The 16,099-nt window shown below is 38.9% G+C and overlaps 1 protein-coding gene across 1 annotated transcript in view; it reads left to right on the top strand.

Moving 5' to 3' along the window:
• The window catches only part of SUCLA2 (succinate-CoA ligase ADP-forming beta subunit), a 49,233-nt gene extending 38,422 nt beyond the window's left edge, over nt 1-10,811 (top strand). Inside the window, exons 9-11 of the mRNA XM_003796677.3 lie at nt 3,752-3,872; nt 4,337-4,425; nt 10,040-10,811. Of these exons, the coding sequence (XP_003796725.1) occupies nt 3,752-3,872; nt 4,337-4,425; nt 10,040-10,114 (285 nt within the window). The 3' untranslated portion in view covers nt 10,115-10,811. The remainder of the gene's footprint in view (nt 1-3,751; nt 3,873-4,336; nt 4,426-10,039) is intronic.
• Nucleotides 10,812-16,099: the final 5,288 nt, after the last annotated feature.

Raw genomic sequence — 16,099 nt, 5'->3', positions numbered from 1 at the left:
GATTGGAAACATCCAGGAAGATAACTCTTTCTTTTCCAGGTTTTTTTTTTTTTTTTTTTTTTTTTTTTAAACACATTGACTGCCTAGAAAAAAAATTTTTTTCCTAGAGGTCATGGTGTTTTATCATGGGGATATGATGTTGAATGGAGATTCACTTTTCATTTCTTTCATTAGTTCTAGAAGGCCATAAAAACAGGTATGTAAAAAAGCTTCCATGATCCTATTTATATGCACATAAGAAGGGACGTCCAGATGTTGCTGTAAATCCTCAATGTATTGTTTGAACAGTACTAATTTAATACCATTATACTCTAGAAGAAGTTTTACATTGCTAAGCTATTGCTGTTCTCTTGGGAACTGAATTCTTTTTCTCTGAGGCTTTGGATTAGACACCTTTTATGTAGCAATTGGCATGTGCCAAGGCGGTAAGAGATTGGAATCTCCCCCAAGTCTGAGCATCATGAGTAAGATAGAGCCAGGTGGTAGGCATTTCTTAGCACCTATTTCCATACAACAAGAGCACCAGGTCCATTTAGCTAAAGTGATTCCAAAGAGTAGATGGAATTGCATTGACTTCAACTAATATCAGAGTGCTTTTTATTTCTGTATATGTTGAATACTTTTTACAATTTAAGGAGTGATCGGTTTTGAAGGCAAAATTACAAATCTTGAAATTAAAGAGACAAAATGCAAAGGAGCCAAAACTGTAAATCACGTGTTTGGAAAGTAACACTGGAAGTTAACTTTCATAAAATTCACAAAAATTTTATATTCTTTCTGTAAATATTAAAAAAAAAATCAACAATAGCGATAGGTCAGAATAGCTACATTTGGAACACTTTTTGTTCTTAGTATTTTTAGTTAAAACCTGGTTCTAAGCCTAAAAGTAGGCTTGATTTTTTTGTAATTCTTTTACCACTGCCTCGACACACAGAAACCTTTTTTAAAAAGAGACTCTGTGAAGTCTTTTGTTAGCATGGTCACACACCGATGCTTAGATGTTCCAGGATCTGCTATGACCACAGTAATCTTGGTGACCAAAGTCATTTCTTTTTTATCCTTAGAAACCTAGGTGGGAACAGCCAGTTCGGACAAATCAGAAGCTACTGTGTGTGAATGAACACTCCCTTTTGCTTTGTACCTGCATGCCATACGTCTATTTTGGATTGTATATTACGTTTGTGTATTTATGCTTCGATTCATAGTACTTTCTCATGTTATAGAATTGATTTTGCACTGAACACGTTAACTGTACATAAAAATGAATACATGACTGAAAGAGCCAAAAAAAGAAAAAAAACAAACCAAAATTACCTTTTTTAATTCAATGAAAAATTTGTTCTTTTTTATTTTCTGTGTGTGAGTTATGTTCAACTCACATGGTGCTAGAATACATTTTTCACTGCATGCCTTGAGAGTTATATGTGACCTATGACATACTTATTGAATTTGTTTCTGAGAATTGAGTCTTTTGTCGTTCCACAAGTATTTAGCTGTGTCTGGAGTAGACCTTGGGTGGGCCTTGATGACGACCTTGAATCATACCCAACAACATCACGTTGCCACATGCTATCATATGGATTTGGTTCAAAGAGCCACCAGGCAGACATTGAGAGGGAAGTGCGTGATTGGAAGTTTTGGTAATTGAAGAACACAGTCCAGCCCATGTGGCTCACTCGGACAGACGGCTGGAGCAGGGTGACAGGAGGTGGGGGAGACACGTCAGTGGACAGTGAAAACAATGAGCAGAGGTTTTACAGTGCGCAGACATGCTATGGGCCTTCTGCCTGTACACCAGTTCTGTATGCTTCATGAGGCCCCAGGCTCCAAATTAGTTTGAGTGAAATACAGCTCGCATGGCAGTTAATGTGTTAAATGAAAGCATAGAAGGACTTAGTGCTGTTATTTGAAGGCAGGTGAGGTTAGGAAGAGCTTTGTAGTAAATGTTTGCTTGCTTGTTTGTTTAGAAGACCAAGAAGATGAGCTGTTTCTAGATGGAGAAAGAGATTTGAAGGGAAAGAAGACAGTTAGTGTAGCTAAAAGAAGTGCCATACGTAATTAGGTAGAGAAGAAGTGCAGTAAATAGGTGGCCAGGGGAGCTTTAAAGGGGACACTGCTCCTGTCTCGAGGCGTTAGTGGAGAAAGTTGCCCAGTTAGTGTTCATATAAGGAAAGGAGAGAGTCGGGGTGTAGGACAGGAGGTTTACGAAGGGAGTTGAGGGTGTGGGGCAGACTGCTAAGGAGATGACGAATCATTATTATGATGCTCTTCAGGTTGAGCTGATGTTTCAGGTTTTGGTTTTTCCTTTTTTGCTTTTCTTTGTATAAACTGTGGCTAGAATCATACAATGATGCATTGTTTGAACTGGGAAGCAGAGGAAAGGGTACAGCTGAATTAAGTAGGCAGAGAACCAGGTCGTTGAATTGCTCAGTCATGGGTTCCATGTTCTATGGTGAAGAAAGATTGCTTGAGAGCTGACAGATGGGAGAGTAGAGAGGAAAAACTTGGGTTTGATGGAATTAGAGGTGAAAGGCCTTAAAGGTGAAAGGGGAGGATCTTGAGCAGACAGTGGGGTTTACACATTTGGTATTTTGGTTGAGTCCAAGATTTGTGCTTGGTTGCATGCATAAGTTGCAATGGACTAGAGGTGAAAGTGGCTTCGTGGAGATCCAGGAATTTTAAGGGTAGAATGTTAGATTATATCTTGTTTAGAAGCAAAGGATATGATGTGGAATGATGCCTTGTATCATTCCTTGATGCTGTCAAGAAGGAGGTGGGAGGGAGGTAGGTAAGAGGTGCCAAAGTCTACTAGGGCATTGTGAATTCTAGACCTTCTTTTCTTGAAGATCTAGAAATAATACTGGTAAAGGTAAGGGATACATGCGTAGCTCATTATGTCTCAGTTATCGTTAGGTCACGGCATTCACAGAACATATTTCACTGGGGCCTTGGATGTAGATAGAGAAGGTTGCTTAGTCTAAATCTACTGGCCCCAAAGCTCCAGCTGTCCTAGAACCTTCCTAGCTATTCTCAAGGTTGGGGGTGCAGTAGTTTGGTTGGTGTATCTGTAACCCATTTGTATTTCACTGTCTGAGAAGCTCTGGTATAGCTGAATGAACTAAATTTTTTTGGCCAGGGCCAGGTTTGAACCCACCACCTCTGAGCCACAGGTGCTGCCCTGAACTGAACTTTTTATAAAAGAAAAAAGAAAAGAATATTTTGGAAAGGGAAGGAGAACTGTGAGTGTGGTGGTGAAAGAGTGCTGACTCAAACAGGCCCTGAGGTTTGGTTGTGAAGCGTAGCCAGGAATGGGCACAAAGAAGTTAGATGATTTGGGGGGCCTAGTTTGTGTGAAAAGTTGCTTTCATTGTTGAGGGTAAAGAAATGGTCTGTAATGAACACTAAATTGGAGACCTTGCGTGTGACATTGTCTCCTAATATGCCCTGATGTAGTCATCTTGGTGAATAGCTATGGTTAATAGAAGAAAATAAAAGGAGTTAGAAGGTCTTGATCATACAAGTGTAGTGTCGTATAGAAGGGACTGTGAACCAGTTGTTCATATTACCCAAGGAGATGGGAATAAGTTGTCGTGGGCTGTGGATTGCACAGACTTGAATAATAGTAGCTAAAAGAGATACCGTAGTTTGGTCTGGGAATGTTTCCATGGGATCGATGTCTGTCATGAAACACAGATACTGGTAATCATTTCTTTTAAATTTTAATCTTCCAAAACACTTTTTTTTTTTACAGGTACTGTCTATTTTGGTCAACATTTTTGGAGGAATCATGCGATGTGATGTTATTGCACAGGGTATAGTCATGGCGGTAAAAGATTTGGAAATTAAAATACCTGTTGTGGTACGGTTACAGGGTGAGTGTAAAAAATATCTTTCTGTTGCTCCTAATTGCTTAAAAGCTCATGTTTGCATAGAGTTTAGTTCATTTAAAATATAGTTTGCAAATAGCTGTGTCTTTTAAATGAAAGCTTTATTCAATATAAAATTTAAAAAGCATAGTTTTAAAAAAATTTCTAACAATAGGGCAAAAATGTTCATAATTTTCCTTGTCATAATTTGCTACTTTTTTAATTGTTGTGATTTGTCTTCAATTCTTTCTGACTTGCCTGAATTACCACAGACATGATAAGGTGAAATAGATTATGAGGTGATTCTGGGCTTTCTGATATTCTCTTTGTTTTAGAAGCATTTTTGTTAAATGATGGACATACTCTTTTTTTGAAGTTTCATACCCATAGCGTGTTATAGGAAATATTTTAAATGTTTTTGTGTATATACTTAAAACAAACTTTCCTGTATTTTTATAAATCATTTCCAGGTACACGAGTTGATGATGCTAAAGCTCTCATAGCGGACAGTGGTCTTAAAATTCTTGCTTGTGATGACTTGGATGAAGCTGCTCGAATGGTAAATGAGCTGTGTTAATCTAAGGACAAATTTGCAGAATGTATAAAGAATTTATAAATACTAAGCTTCTAAAATGAATCATCTATTAATATTGCGAATAGTGTTTCAGTTAACTATTGAGTATAATGAACTGTGAGGGCTGGGTGTGGCGCCTGTAATCCTAGCACTCTGGAAGGCCGAGGTGGGTGGATTGCCTGAGCTCACAGGTTTGAGACCAGCCTCAGCAAGAGCAAGACCCCCTCTTTAAACATAGCAGGGCATTGGGAGGCTGAGGCAAGAGGATCACTTGAGAAAGGGTAGGAGAACTGTGAGTGTGGTGGTGAGAGAGTGCCGACCCAAACAGGCCCTGAGGTTTGGTTGTGAAGTGTAGCCAGGAATGGGCACACAGAAGTTAGATGATTCTGGTGGCCTCCTTCCTCCTTATGGAATTAAGAGCACCAATTACAAAATATTCCTGTTCTCTGCTCCACAAAATCAAATGCCGTGAGTTTGAGGTTGCTGTGAGCTGTGATGCCACAGCACTGTACTGACTGAGGGTGACAAAGTGAGACTTTGTCTAAAAAGGGGGGGGGTAGTTATTAATGATATGTATGAAAGAATGGGGAGACAGACTATTCAAGGGAACCACTTTGATAGATACAGAGACCTACAGTGGAGTTTTGCAGTGGAGGAGAAAGATTGGGCTCAACTCCAAATAAAACAGGGAATTGTAGAAATTTTTTACCAAAGGAGCAGTGTGGAATCAGTGGATGAAAAATTGCTAAGAGGAAACATTATGGGCGAGGGGATCCTACCAAAACCATCATAAGCAAGATTCTTGCTGAAATTGGAGAATGAAGAGACAAACACAGAAGTCCAAAAGTCAGGGCCAAGTTGAGAAGATGGGGCTGATGAACTCAGTGAGCGTTTGGTCATGAGAGAATCTTTGTCAGAATGTTTTATGCCTGTGATTCATCTTAAACAATAATCAACTTGTAGCCAGTCTTGTTTCATGTATTCTTACCTACTTTCTTTCTCACCCATGATAATTTTGAAAGCACATCTCAGGCATATCATTTCATCTTTTATCTATCAAAGATAAAGATACTGATAATGGTATGGTATTTTGGTTATGTTTTATAAAAAACCTAGTTAGTGTTGAAATTTCTCAGTTTCTCTCATATCTTTTGTTTAAATTCTTTGCTAGAATTAGGATTAAAGTAAGTCTTTGCATTGCCTTTGGTTAATTTGTCAGTAAGGTTTTAATTGTCCTGCTTTTCCTATGCAAAATGTACTTCATAGTTCCCTCCTTGTTTTTTTAATTCTTTTCCATAGTTTATTTGTCAGAAAATCCGGGCTGATGGTCTATAGAGTTTCTCAGTCTAGATTTTACTGATTGCGTCTCTGTAATGTCATTCCCATAGTGTGTTTTCTATCCCTTGTATTTCCCATAAACTGGAAGTTCAGTCTACAGGCTTGGCCATATTCACATTTGATTTTGTGGAGCAGAGAATAGGAATATTTTGTAGCTGGTGCTCTTAATTCCATAAGGAGGAATATAATAGCACAGTATTTTTCTTTTTTGGTATTAGCAGCCATTATCGGATCTAAGCAAGTATAGCTTAGATCCGGTATTTTGTGTATGGTTGAAAAGTGGTGCTATTTGAATTCTGTCATTCTTCATTTATTATGTGGGATGCTTCTAAAAGGTAAAACTTTCCTGTATCAACTATCTGTTACCATGAAGTGCATTTTACATAGGAAAGCAGGATAGTTACTTGATTCTTGGCCTTTAATGGCCAGTTTTCAAAATAGTAAGTTTATTCTATTGTGTCTTATAAAGGCGACCCAGGCTTTTGTGTTTTCTTTTTTTAATATTTGGTTTGTTTTTTGTATTCAGGGGTATATTGTGCACACATGCATGCACACGCTCTGCTTGTGTGCTATTTTGAACTCATGGTCTTACGCATATTTGATGTGGTTCAGTTGGTTTCAGTTATTTCTTATTGATTGAGATTGTTATGTCTGGTCACTGGGAACCTCCTCTTCAAGCTGACTCCTGGGTCCTTCTGACATGCTCTCCAGTAGGCTTTCTGATATAGTCAGTGTTTCGGGCTCATCTTTACATTTCTTAGCTGAGACCTGGAATGAGTCAAATGGTATTTAGAGACCATAATTTGGGCCTTATGGGTACTCATGGAAACTGGGTTGGTTATTCCTCCTGGACTTTGTAAGTGGCAAGTCTAGGAAAACATGTGTTTTTTTAAAAGAGATAAATATATCTGTCCATACTGGTATTTCCAATAGAAGGGCAAGAGAATAGGTTTTTTTCCTTATCTGGCATCAGTTTCTCCCTTCTCCCCTCATTCATTTGCTTGTCCATTAGCGCAGCTATGACAGTTCAGTCAGAATACTAACAGTATGATTACTGAAAGCAGTTTAAGAATTATATCTGTAGTTTTTTTCTGTCCTGAAGGTTATTTCCCACAACTTACTGAATTTCAGAATTCATGTGAAATATCTTTCTGTTTTGCCCCAGCTTGAGATAGTGATAGTTTCATTTTTTTTAAAAGGGGTTGTTTAAGAAAAAAACAAAAACAGCACAACAGACTTTTGTCATAAATATTGGGTTCCAAACTCAAAACATAAAATAAGGTATACTTAGCAAATCTAGCTTTTATATTCATTTTTGTTTTCTTCTTTACCATAGGCAGCCATTAGTTTTTGTTTTGTTTTGTTTTCTTTCTGTTTTTGAAGACACTGCTCTGTTGCCCTGGCTTCAGTGCCATGGCCTCAGCCTAGCTCATAGCAAACTCAAACTACTGGTTTCAAGTGATCCTCCCGCCTCAGCTTCCCAAGTAGCTGGGAATACAGGCACTCACCACAATGCCCAGTAATTTTTCTAGTATTGGTAGAGATGGGGGTCTCACTTTGCTCAGATGGGTCTTAAACTCCTGAGTTCAAGCAGTTCTCCTGCCTTGGCCTTCCAGAGTGTTTGAATTACAGACTGTCAGTCACTGCACTTGGCCAATAAATGTTTTTTTGTCTTTTTTTTAAAGAGGTTTTTTGTCTCATTTTTTTTAACATAGCAAATTATATGCATATGTATATACTATAACCCTCCTCTATCCCCCATGGATATGTTCTAATAAAACATATGCCTGAACCATGAATGGTACTAAATCTTATACTATGCATTTTCTTATACAGACATACTTATGATAAAGTTTATCTATTAGAAACAGTAAGAGATTAGCCACAACTAACAATAAAAGAGAATAATTATAACAATACATTGTGACAAAGTTTACATGGATGTCTTTGTCTCTCTCTCTCACAATATCAGGTGTCGTACTCACCTTTCTCGTGGTGATGCAAAATGATAAAGTGCCTGTTTGATGAGTTGAAGCGAGGTCAAGAATGTAGGCGTTGTGGTGTAGCATCAGGCTGCTGTTGACCTTGGTGGTGGTTTAGAAGGAAGATCATCTGCTTTGGGTGTCCTTAAGTCATTGGGCCTTTGTGCTGTTAGTGGTTGGATGTCAGGACCAGAGAATGTCAGTGACTAACAGGAGGATAGCTTACATAGTGTGGATATGCTGGATGAAGGGATGATTTTCATCCCATTTGGAGTAGGGAGGTGCAAGATTTCATCACATTCTCAGAATAACATATGGCTTAAAAATTATAACTTGTTTATTTCTGATATTTTCCGTTTAATATTTTCAGACCATGGTTGGCCATGGGTAACTGAAACTATGGAAAGTAAAAGTGCAGATAAGGGGGAGTGTGTGTGTGTGTGTGCGCGCGTTTGTTCACTTTCCTATTTTAGAAGAAGGTAAGCATATACTTTGTTTCTTTTCCTTAACAATAATATATCTCAGAGAATTCTGTAATAGACCTAGAGATGTTTCTAGATGAGAAAAGTCTCATCTAGAGATGTTTCTAGATGAGAACTTCAAATTGTCTTTCACCTATGTCTATAGACATTTCATGGAATACTCTTTGGGAACATATGGTTTAATGTATAATAGACTTGAGATTTGCTGAGTTAATATGATGCTATTTCACAAGAATAATAGAAGTCTTATGTCCTTTGGGAAGCTACCTACTAGCAAATAAAATTTCACTGTAGCTTAGAGACAGAGGAATTTATACTCAATCCCAAATTAAAATGAAAAATTTTGAGCAAGAGAATGGTAGACCATGTTTCAAAAGGCCTCTTTTAAATTTGAGATGTGGGACAAATTGGAGAAGGGAAAAGGTGAGGAATATATTGTAGGAGTTTGTCCAGTACAATAACTAGATATGAGGAAAAGTGAATGTTAGGAGTAGTATATAATTTGTCTCTGAAAATATGCTTGTTTGCAATGAAAGCTTAAATTAAGAAAAGCTTGGCGGACATGGGGAGGAAGGAAAAGAATCGGTAAAACCTTGGTTAAATAGATCATGGAGGTAGAAGTGAACAGATGACTTATTTGTGATCACAGTGCTTTTTTTGGTGACTTGGAGATTGTGTAAGTCATAGCAATAGTAATATTTAATGTGATGATAATATTAGTAACTGCTACCATTTATTGAGTATTTACTGTGCATGCAGTGGTGTGTTCTTTTCTTTGATGATTATCTCATTGAATATGAGTGGGGTAATAAAATTTCCACTTTTTCAGATGAAGAAACAGGCTAGGTAACTTACTCAACGTCGTGTGCCATAAGCATCAGTGGGGATTTGAACCCAAGATGCCTACCTTCAAAGCCTTTTCTTAACTATTCCACTGGGGAAGCGAGAAGCTGAATTTGTTTTTTTGGTTTTAGATGTCCCTATTTTGTGTGGTAATCGATGGAAATTCTCAAACAGATTATAGAGGGCATGATAGTTCAGGTTGGCAATTGTTAACTTACTGATAGAAAGTAAAATACCAATTCCTAACCCCAAACTTCTATCCCAATATTGTATGTTAAGATTGTAGACTCTTTTCAAAGCAAATTTGTATTTATTTATTTACTTACTTACTTATTGAGACAGAGCCTCACTCTGTTGCCTAGACCGGAGTGCTGGGGCATGTCATAGTCCCCAGCAACCTCAAGCTCCTGGACTCAAGTGATCCTCCTGCCTCAGTCCCCAAGTTGCTGGGACTATAGGTTTTGGCCAACAACACCTGGCTAATTTTTTTTATTTCTAGTAGAGACAGGGTATCATTCTTGCTCAGGTTGGTCTCCCAACTCCTGAGCTCAAGTAATCCTCCTGCCTCAGCAGCCTCCCAGAGTGCTAGGATTACAGGTGTGAGCCACCGCATCCAGCCTAGAGCAAACTCTTATTTAGATATGGGTTGAATTGTTTGAGTATCCAACAGAGACACTGTTTCTGTCCTTAAGGTAAAAAAAAAAAAAAAAAAATCGATAATTAAATACACACATTTTAATTCAAAAGTTATTTAATTAAAATATAGGCTTTGAAGAGTGTCAGACTTGTCTGTTCTTTGAGAGTGTCAGTTGCTTGTAAGAGTGTAATGATTTATAACATTGTCAGACTGGCCCAGATATTTTAAATGGAAAAGACTGAGTGTACACTAGTATTGTTCTGAATTTACTTTTTTGTGGAAATAAGAGTCAAAGATGCTTTATTTTTTCCTTTCAGGTTGTAAAGCTCTCTGAAATAGTGACCTTAGCCAAGCAAGCCCAGGTGGATGTGAAATTTCAATTGCCAATATGATCTGAAAACCCAGTCGATGGCTGAGGGTGTTAAATGTGCTGTAATTGTTAAAAATACTGTGTTCTATGTTATCGTTCTTTTTCTTTTTAGTGTGTGGTGATTGTAATTGCTATCTAAGCACACAAACTTTTAAAAAGCATTTAATTATTCTATTCAGAATGGACTGTTTGTATAAAGAACGTGTAATGCAGGTATCTGGTTTCTTCTGTGGCAGCCGGTCTTCACTTCTCCTGCAGAATGTCACCTGCACTATGCCTGTTTGTTACTGTTGGATACAAAGTTTTTCATCCATAAGAGTCTTATAAATCAAATAAATATGAAGATAAAGCTTTATTCCTTAGTGTTAAAATATATTATATCTAACTATCACCCTCATTGTAGAGCAGTGTATGAAAACAATGTTTTATATAAAAACTGTTTGTCTTCCCTACCTAATACATAATAAATGCATCAATCACTATTTATAAACAGAGCTTTCAAACACTCCTCGGAATATTGTTCTAAGTATTTCAGTGCGGTAACTTGTTAATGATTTGAACATTGTTTTGATTATTACAGAACACCAATAAACTGCAAGTCTTCTTGATTCTGTGGTATTAAGAAACACTTAGAGGTTTGCATCAAATAAAGGCATATTTACAAAGGACTTGGTAGATAAAATTAAGAATGTCAAGTTAATAAAAATCTCCCAATGTGATTTGGATTAATGTTTTTTTTATTTTTTGAAGTAAACACAGTAGAAGGCAATGTGTTCATCATTGCAGTAAGTGGGTCTGAAGAACTAATTTGTGCATCATATCCCTGGGTATGACAGTGCATATTACAAAGCTATGTATGTATTGATAGTTCACTGGGATTCTGCTGGTTGTGTGTGTGCCATCTGGTACATCCTCTAAAGAAAACAGAACACACCATCCTTTGTGTCCGTGTGTGTGTATATGTATTTTGACCTTTGATTCACTAAATAAAACCAGATATTTAATACCATGGGCAGAATTGTTGACCAAGTTAGTATACTGTTTAATCATACTGGTCAATATGAAAACTATTAGCTACTTTGGTGTTCTTAAAGTGTGATCAGATGTATACACTATGAGAGGCATAGCACAGTAATTAGGAGCACAGGATTTGAAAGTAGACTGGTCTGGTTTGAATCTTGGTGCCACTCCTTACTAACTAACTAATGAGTTTTATATTAGTATACCTCAGTTTCTGTAGTTGTTTTCTCGCCAGTGGAATTGGTCAGTGGGGGAAAGGAGAATGAGGGAGAAAGAAAGCAAGAAAATGGGAACACAAGAGAATTTATATATAGAAAACATACATAAAATATATATTTCAGCCAAAAATATATCTTTGGTAGTTATATATGTATATTAGAATATATATTTGATATGTATCAGAATATCAGAGCTGTAAGCCATTTAAAACTGTGATGAAGTTTTAAGTTCATACCTATAGTTTTTAATTCTAAAAATTCACTTCAAACAATGCCAACAAACGATTATATCAGAAAAGATTGGTATTTTTATTAGTTGGGATCTAGTCAGGAATTAAAAACAATGCTTGCTGTTTCAGAGAGGATATAGTATAGATTATTGGGAATACTTAGTGATTTTCAAACACCACCTACTTATTGTTTTTATACATCAGAAATTTGGGAGCAGTTTAGCTAGGGTGGTTCTGGTCCTGCAGTCATTCAGAGATGTCACTGAATTTGGAGGACTTGCATCCAAGATGGCTCACTCACATGGCTTTTGGCCAGAGGCCTCTGTTTCACCATGTGGGCCTATTCACAGGTGATACTGCTTGAGTGTCCTGGTGACAGGGCAGCTGGCTTTTCCCTGAGCACATGGTCCAGTGGAACAAGAAGGAAGCCACAGTGCCTTTTGTGTTCTAATTTCATTATCACTTCTGCCACACCGTTGATTAGAAATGAGTCTGCAAGTCCAACCTGCAGGGGAGAGAAATTAAGTTCCACTTCTTCAAGCGAGGGAGAGTCATCAAAGAATTTGTTCACGTGTTTCAAAACCATCACAACTTATGCTGGAAGGTGGAAAGAGCAAACAGTGGAAACTGAGTTAACTCAGAGATAAGTAATTGGTAGGACTGAGGTAACAACTGGAGTCTAGGAGCTTAGAAGACTTCTGATGCTTGGACTGGGAAGAGGAGAGTATACCTTGGCTTCAAACCCTGTTTCCAAAGTGGTGAACAGGAGAAAATTGTAAGAATTTAGAATTCGGGAAGGCAGGGAAAGAACATTTCAAGGATGGAGTGATCAATACTATTAAATGTAACAGAGAAGATAAATAAGATAAAGGGTAAAAAATGTCCAGCGGGAACTGAAAGAGGAAGTAATGAATCTTGGCAAGAATGACTATACTGAAATGGATGGTGGAGAGGGAAGTGAGGCTGCGGAGAAAGTTACCACAACTGGCCGATAGCTATACACAATCACACGGTGCACTGTGAGAGGATCGTAGGTGTGCTGTGAATATTAAAAAAATCATCAATTATTCTTGAAGTTCAAAGCACAGTAAGTATATTCCTTTTTGTATTTTTCTTAAATCAACATAATTTAAGTGTGCTGTGGAAGTTTCTATAGGTTCAAATGTGCTGTGAGATATAGAGGGTTTAAAAACTACCCTAAACATACACACACCTTTGAATATTCTTTACGTGGGGATGAAAACTTCTTTCCTATAGAAGGAAGTTCTCCTGCTTCATGTGGGGAAATGCCTATCTTAATATTTGAATTCTAATTTTTTCTTTTGAGACAGAATCTTACTCAGTTGCCCTGGGTAGAGTGTTGTGGTGTCATCATAGCTCACAGCAACCTCAAACTCTTGGGCTCAACAGATCCTTTTGCCTCAGCCTCCCGAGTAGCTGAGACCACAGACATGTGCCTTCACATCTGGCTAGTTTTTCTGTTTTTAGCAGAGAGATGAGGTCTTACTCTTGCTCAGGCTGGTCTTGGACTCCTGAGTTGTGTAGATCCATGTAGACCACTTCTAGAGTTTCTACAGAGAATAGAACTAATTGTGACTGTTAGATCAACTTCATAGATGGAAAGGCTGGGATACTCACCTCTCCTGATACTGGCACATGTGAAGGGGAAACAACTCTCACAACTCCAGCAGGGCATTGAAACTGTTTGTATTTCCGCGAGTTGTTTCTGTTTGGCAAAGAATTCTATCTAAAGAAATTACAAAATTGTGGGTATAAATGTCAGTGGGCCAGGTTGGGGGCGGGGCGTAATTAGAATAATGCTCTTTTGTCCTGTCTAAACATAAAGGGGGAGAACCATTCTATGGCCAAATCAGTTTTCAGATTCCTGTAATTTAACATATAAAGCTAAAAAACTGCAGTAAGACTTAGAAGTTTGCAATATAAAATGAAGAAAGGGGCCGGGCCTGGTGGTTCACACCTATAATCCTAGTGCTCTGGGAGGCAGAGGTCAGTGGATGGCCTGAGCTCAGGAGTTTGAGAGACCAGTGTGAGCAAGAGCAAGACCCTGTCTCTACTAAAAATAGCAAATTTAGCCAGGCGTTGTGGTGGGGACCTGTTGTCTCTGCCACTTGGGAGGCTGAGTCATGAGGATTGCTTGAGCCTAAGAGCCTGAGATTGCTGTGAGGTAGGACGACGCAGAAGTCTACCCGGGGAGATGCAGTGAGGTTGGTAAATCAATATTTTGTTTAAAGTTTAAAATGCAGACGTGAAAGTAATGAAGGGATAATAATGTTTAAAAGTTGGTGTCCAAAGCAACAGTTAGAAGAGGAGGAAACTGGAAAATGAGGGAGTGTCTGTGATAACCACGACAGGACAGATAATAAGGCCACTGTGTCCTTGAACATGAGGCTTGTCCCCCCTTCCTGTGTGTCCTCAGGATTGAGGCAGTGGCAGGCTTTGTTCTGTTTTTCCCCCAGCTCTGTCAGCTTCCTCCTCCACTCTGAAGAAATTTAAGGGTCTTTGTTATTCATGACTTTGCTTCTCCAAGAGTAAGACAGCTTTCTGTTTCTTCCCCTTTTTCTTCACAAGTAGCTGGCTGTGTTTCTCCTGTCTTTCCAGCGTGGACATACATGCTTGTTATCCTGGATCTTGCTTCCCTTTCGTGGTCAGTGGGAGGAAGCCCTGCAGCACGTGGCACCCCCCACTTGGACACTGTCACTTGATGTTCTCAGTGGTTGTGCGGTCAGCGGGAAACTCCTCCTCAGTCAGCACTGAGCTTGGAAGGTCAATGACTCTGGGAGGGCAGCTCCCTGTAGGCCTTTGGTTTGCCCCATGTTACCACTGTCATTGTAGCCTTCAGTCCTTTGGCTTCAGCCTTCAGATTCCCTGTGTGAAGAAGGAAATCCGTGAGGATCCTGGACTTCCTGCTACCCTTTCTGCGGTGGACACTCATTCACATCTGGCTCACCCACCCACCCCAGTTTGTTCATAGACTTTACAAAACTCCCCTGAACTGGAATGGTAGAATGATAGGAAGAGTGCAGAGACTAGTAAAACCCCCACATTTCTGATCTGTCGCTGATTGTTTTATAAAATACAATAAAAACAATATAGAAAAAGGAAAATTTAAAAAGCATACAAAATGTAAGCCCCAATTATTTATTTATTTAATTTTTTTTGAGACAGCGTCACTATGTTGTCCTTGATAGAGTGCTGTCGCATCACAGCTCACAACAACTTTAAACTCGGGCTTTAAGCAATTCTCTTGCCTTAGCCTCCCAAGTTGCTTGGACTACTGATGCCCACCACAATGCCCAGCTATTTTTTGGTTGCAGTTGTCATTGTTGGTTAGCCGGCCTCAGCCGGGCTTAAACCCACCAACCTTGGTGTATGTGGCCGGCGCCCTACTTACTGAGCTATGGGCGCTGAGCCATCTTTTATTTATTTTTGATTCAATAGCATAAAATCACTCAGATTGCTATAAAAGTTTCTAAATGCTTGCTCATAAATATCTGCTTAGCCCCTGCAGATTGTGAGCTGTTTGTGGATCGGCAGCAGTCCACAGCTCACATTTTGAGTAGGACTGAATAACGCCCCATCACATCCAATTTTTGAGGAAGTAAACATACAAATTGGAAGCAGGCTATAAACAAATATCTGGGGATGAGAGACTCAGCATTGAATGGTTTGTAGTCAACATTTGGGTAGGTACCCAAAGCTATGTCAATTTGTGAAGCAATTCCCATTAGTTACCAAAGCCCCATGACTTGTGTGCCTTAGAGCCTAGTCTATGCTAATATAATAACATGGAAACCAGTATGTTTAGCAAGTTGAGAGATTCACTGAAAGGGCTAGCAGTGGCCTGAACTTCCTGGTCTGGCTTGTTTGTTGCCAATTGAGCACCAGCATCTGTTACCGACTGTGGTGGGAGTTAAATCGGGGTTGACGTTTCCAGAGAGGCTGGTGAGTAGGTAGTAAGCAGAAAACTGAAGAAGGAGAAACTGAGGAGACACTGAAGCCTTCCTCATGATTATCATAATTAATGTTCAGAGCAGAGAAATCTTTTTGTTTTTCAAATATGAATTTGATGAAATGACATCATTTTACTTTATTTTATTTTTGAGACAGAGTCTCACCTTGGCATCACAGCTTATAGAAACCTGAAACTCTTTGACTCAAGCGATTCTCTTGCCTCCGCCTTCTGAGTAGCTGGAACTACAGGTGCCTGCCACAACGCCCGCTATGTTTAGAGATGAGGTCTCGGTCTTGCTCAGGGTGGTCTCAACCCCCTGAGCTCTCGCAATCCACCTGCCTCAGCCTCCCAGAGGGCTAGGAATACAGGTGTGAGCCACTGCACCTGGCTCCAAAAATATCATTTGAGAAAAGGAGAACTTCGTTTTAGTGGAAAGTATACATATTCTTTGAAGATAAAACCTCCCCTCTCAACTGGAATGAAATAAAAAGTGCAGTGACAAGTAAAAATCACCTGCAATGCCAGAACCCAGACGAAACTAATACTAATAGTTTGGTAAACATCCC

Source organism: Otolemur garnettii, unplaced genomic scaffold (genome assembly GCF_000181295.1).
Source record: "Otolemur garnettii isolate 467f Iridium unplaced genomic scaffold, OtoGar3 scaffold00106, whole genome shotgun sequence".
NCBI classification, from domain to species: Eukaryota; Metazoa; Chordata; class Mammalia; order Primates; family Galagidae; genus Otolemur; species Otolemur garnettii.
This window is presented reverse-complemented; position numbering and strand designations above follow the sequence as displayed.